General features: G+C 49.2%; 1 protein-coding gene across 1 annotated transcript; it reads left to right on the top strand.

Annotated features, from left to right (window-relative positions):
- The first annotated feature begins 394 nt into the window (after positions 1-394).
- SAMD5 (sterile alpha motif domain containing 5) lies at positions 395-1,540 on the top strand. The gene is made up of 2 exons (XM_034060761.1): positions 395-524; positions 868-1,540. The coding sequence occupies exons 1-2, from the start codon at positions 505-507 to the stop codon at positions 1,538-1,540; spliced, it is 693 nt and encodes a 230-aa protein (XP_033916652.1). The 5' UTR covers positions 395-504.
- Positions 1,541-4,168: the final 2,628 nt, after the last annotated feature.

The raw sequence follows: 4,168 nt of genomic DNA, 5'->3' as shown, positions 1-4,168 counted from the left end.
CCAGCCGCCACTGCCTCATCCTCCTCCTCCCCGGGGCGGCTGCGGGCAGCTGCGGGAGGGGTAGCGCGGATAGGGGAAAACGGGGAAAGTTGTGCGCTCCAGGCACGGGGCTGCCTGCCCCGGGAGTAATAAGAGGGCACCGCTGCCAGCAGCGCGGAGAAAGTGGGGTTGAAAAGCAGTTTGGGGGCTCACTGTCGGCGAATCGCATTTAACCATCATCCCGGGGGTGAAGGGGAACTGGGAAAGTAACTTGGAAAAGTGAGTGGGATTCTTATCTTTTTTTTCCCTTTTCCTTCTTTTTTTTTTTTTTTTTTACTCTTAATCCGAAAGGACTCCTTTCAAAGGAAAGCAAGAGCCGCCGCATGCCCCCGCTGCCGGGAGAGATCCGGGAGAGGCGGGCACCGCACGCTGCAGCCTTGCCCACGCTGGCCGAGCGTGCGGGAGCCCCGTGCTCCCCAGCGTGATCGGGTACCAAAGCAGCTCCCCACAGTAAACAGCTTCATCATGCGACAGAGCGCAGGAAGGTGAGACACAAGCAGAAACAGAAAGTAACACTGAAAGGAAGAGGGGAAAAAAACCCAGCGACTGCGAATTACTTCCAGAGAAAGTGGGTGGATGTTGTGCAGCAGCGACTTGGGATTTTAGGGGATGCACCCTTACGGTTCGCTTCTCTCTAGTCCGAGGCTCCCTTCTCCGGTGGCAGAAAGCGGCTGTACTTGGCGGTAGGAAAATAGGAGGAGGAATAAACAGGACGGATTTGTTCAGCGGTTCTTGCTGTGCCCTATTGATCTGCTTTAAGGATATATTTTATTTTAATTTTTTCCTGGTGGATGTTCGTATCTTGACCTTGATTTTGAGACCTTTCAGTTGCATCGCAGGTTTTGTGGGTTTATTTCCTTTGGCGAGGCGTGGAAAGGGGGAGGCTGGCTTCGGTGCTGAAAGTTGCAGTCATTATTTTGGAACCAGCATGTGCACCAACATAGTGTATGAGTGGCTCAAGACCCTGCAGCTCCCCCAGTACGCTGAGTCCTTCGTCGACAATGGCTACGACGACCTGGAGGTCTGCAAGCAGATCGGGGACCCGGACCTAGATGCCATCGGCGTGGCCGTGCCCCACCACCGCCGCCGGATCCACGAAGCTGTGCGGCGGCTGAAGGAGGCGGACGAGACGGCGGCGGGGCTATACTTCACCCTGGAGCCGCAGCCGCCGCCGCGGCCGGCGCCCCCCGGCACGGGGCGCTGCCCTCGGCGGGTGGCGGGGCAGGATGAGGCCCGGCGGGGGGCGGACCCCCGGCACCGCCCCAGCGGGCGGTGGCGGGCGGGCGGCAGCGGGGGTCTCATCGCGTACCCCAGGCTGAAGCTGAAGATCATGATCCGGGACAAGCTCATCCGAGACGGCATCAACCTGAGTAAACCCCCCTACTCCAACAAGGTAAGAGGGCTCCAGCCGCCCCTGTCCTCAGGAGGGGCCGGGCCACCTTGGTGTTCCAGCGTGGTGGTGGCCGCTGGTCTGGGCCTCCCACTGGCAGCAGGATGTTGAGTTGCATCCAGCTGGAGATGAGGGGCCTGGTCCTGTTCATCTCCTACTGTAGTGGTGGCATTTTCAGAGGAAACATGGTAAGGACTTAGCATCAGCCAGGTGTGAAGAAAACCGGGGCCAGTACAGGTCAGATCAGCCAATGCTTGTTGGCTTGGTATGGATTTATGGGGTGGTGCAGCATTGCACTGCCTTTTGGTGTTGCATCTATTTTACCTTAACCGGTTCTCTTAGTCCAGCCTGAGTGTTCCGGGTGTGAAGGCAGAAATTGACAGGGCAGGCTTAGTGCTCTGGGGTTTTGTTTGTTTGCTTTTCTGTCCTGTGAACCTTCTCCATTGTGTTGGAGAGTGACGGCTTCATTTAAATCTTTTGTTTAAGGTCATATTTTAGTGTCAGTTTCTGTTGGCTTTCTGGCTGGTGAAGCAAGTGGTAATCTGGATGGAGGAACAACTCCTTCTGTTTCCTGGATTTATTTACAGGAGGATGGTAGAGACTGGTGAATGTCAGATCTGGTCATCAGCTGCTCTGGGACAGGTCGGTCTATCTCTAGGACACACGGTCTGCTGAAAGGCCAGGAAAGTGCAGGTCTTGGAATAGTACATTCCAGGCTGATGAAACCCAGACATTTACCTAATTCTTACCTTTTGAAAGGTTAAAGTCTAAGACTCATGTGGTTTGGAAGATAGAAATTGGTATGTCTAAAGTTTTCTGTAGGTTTCCTGCTGAAAAAACTATATGCAGAATAAATAACACAATAGAATTGAATGACTAATACCATGGATGATTTGTGAAAGAATATAAGGCATTATATCGCATGGTTGCTTCTGAGTTCAGAATGAAGTGCTTCGAAGTTGTTGGATGACCCAAGTTGCCTGTATTTTCTGTAATGATTTGAAGTCTGATTCTTCAGAAAGACTGAGCAGTTGAAGTTGACCTTCAACTTTTGAGTACTTTTTACCTTCGAGAAGCTTATGAAGGTATGGAAGCAAGGTGGTGGGGAAGTCTGCAGTTCTGGCTTTACAGAAATGTGAGGAATTAAAATTGAGAATAGTTACCTGCTCTATATGGGACCTGAGTGTGAGGATAATGAGTAAAATTCAACTTGGGTAACAATGTGGACGTGCAGATAATAAGACTGATAAAGCAGCAAGTTTCAGGACTCCAGTCTTTTAAGAGCTTGGTGGTAGAGGACCAATAGTTACTTCTCAAGTAGAGCACAGTTGACTGGTTTGAGATATTTATAGAATGGCTTTGGTTGGAAAGGACCTAAAGACCATCTAGTTCCAACCCACCTTCTGTGGCCAGGAATGCCTCACACTAGACCATGTCACCCAAGGCTCTGTCCAACTGTATCAGGAGCAACAGGTAATGATCTGTAGTAAAACACACAAAGATAGAAAAGTTTGTCCTCTTTGGCTCCTCCCCAGAGAGTCTGCTTTGACTGCTCCCTGAAAAATCCAGTTTTGGTTCCTACCCTGAAAGTTCCGCTTTAGAACTCCCTGGAAAAGTCTCAACACTTGGAGACCTTTCTAGATATAGGTGGCCACTTCTTCTGATGTAGGCTGGCCCCCTGCATCAGAATGAGTGTGCAGTTTTGTCAGTATAAAAGCCTGAGCCTCATGCGATGTGGGGGAGGCAGAACCTCATACCACTGAGGTCAGTGCTGCCCCTGTGGGGATACTTGCTAAGGCTGAGCCTGCCACCTCGCACTGCGATGATGATTCTCGGAGCTGGTTTCTTGATTGTCTTCGTAGGGTCCTTGGGGTTGGTAAGATAACCAAACATCAGAAGTATTCTTTACTGTATCCTTTACTATCTCCGTATTTCCTTATATTAATAAACTAGTTGTGAGTTCTCTATTTGTCTCTTATTTTCTCTCACCTGGAAACCTCGAACTCCAGAGCACCAACCTGGCCTTGAACATGGCCTGAGCATTTATCACTTCTTTGGGCAACCTCACCACCCTCACAGTAAAGAATTTCTTCCTTATGTCTAATCTGAACTTCCCCTGTTTAGGTTTGAACCCATTACCCCTCGTCTGATGACTACAGTCCCTAATGAAGAGTCTCTTTTCACCATCCTTGTAGGCCCCTTTCAGATACTGGAAGGCTGCTATGAGGTCTTCATGCAGCCTTCTGTTCTCCAGGCTGAACAGCCCCAACTTTCTTAGCCTTTCCAACCCTAACCATTTTATGATTCTATGATTCTCTTTTCCTGAAACGTCTGTCTGATGACACTGTCAGAGGCAGTGTAACAAATCTGATAGGACAGTGGTCAAATCTAACAAAAATCCATGAACATTTACTCTAAGTGCAGCATATTCCAAAAGTTACTGTATCATTTTGTAGAGATTTTTCCCCCTTCCTTTGAAGTGTTACATCATTGGACTGACACATTTCTGAAATTACCAGTATGTATCTTGGATGAAAGAACAACTATGGAAGTTCTGGCTTATCAATATAGCTACAGCACATTACTCACCTGCATAGCTACATTTTACTTCTTCCTTTTGACTTCGTGTATATTTATAGTGACCAGGTCTGTCTTACCAAGTGTTAAGTCTACGAAGTCTACCAAGTCTCTTCTGTACCTCCTCCATAGGAGCTGTAAAATTTCTAAGATGGCAGCATG

Source organism: Melopsittacus undulatus, chromosome 3, assembly GCF_012275295.1.
Source record: "Melopsittacus undulatus isolate bMelUnd1 chromosome 3, bMelUnd1.mat.Z, whole genome shotgun sequence".
In the NCBI taxonomy this organism is placed as follows: Eukaryota; Metazoa; Chordata; class Aves; order Psittaciformes; family Psittaculidae; genus Melopsittacus; species Melopsittacus undulatus.
This window is presented reverse-complemented; position numbering and strand designations above follow the sequence as displayed.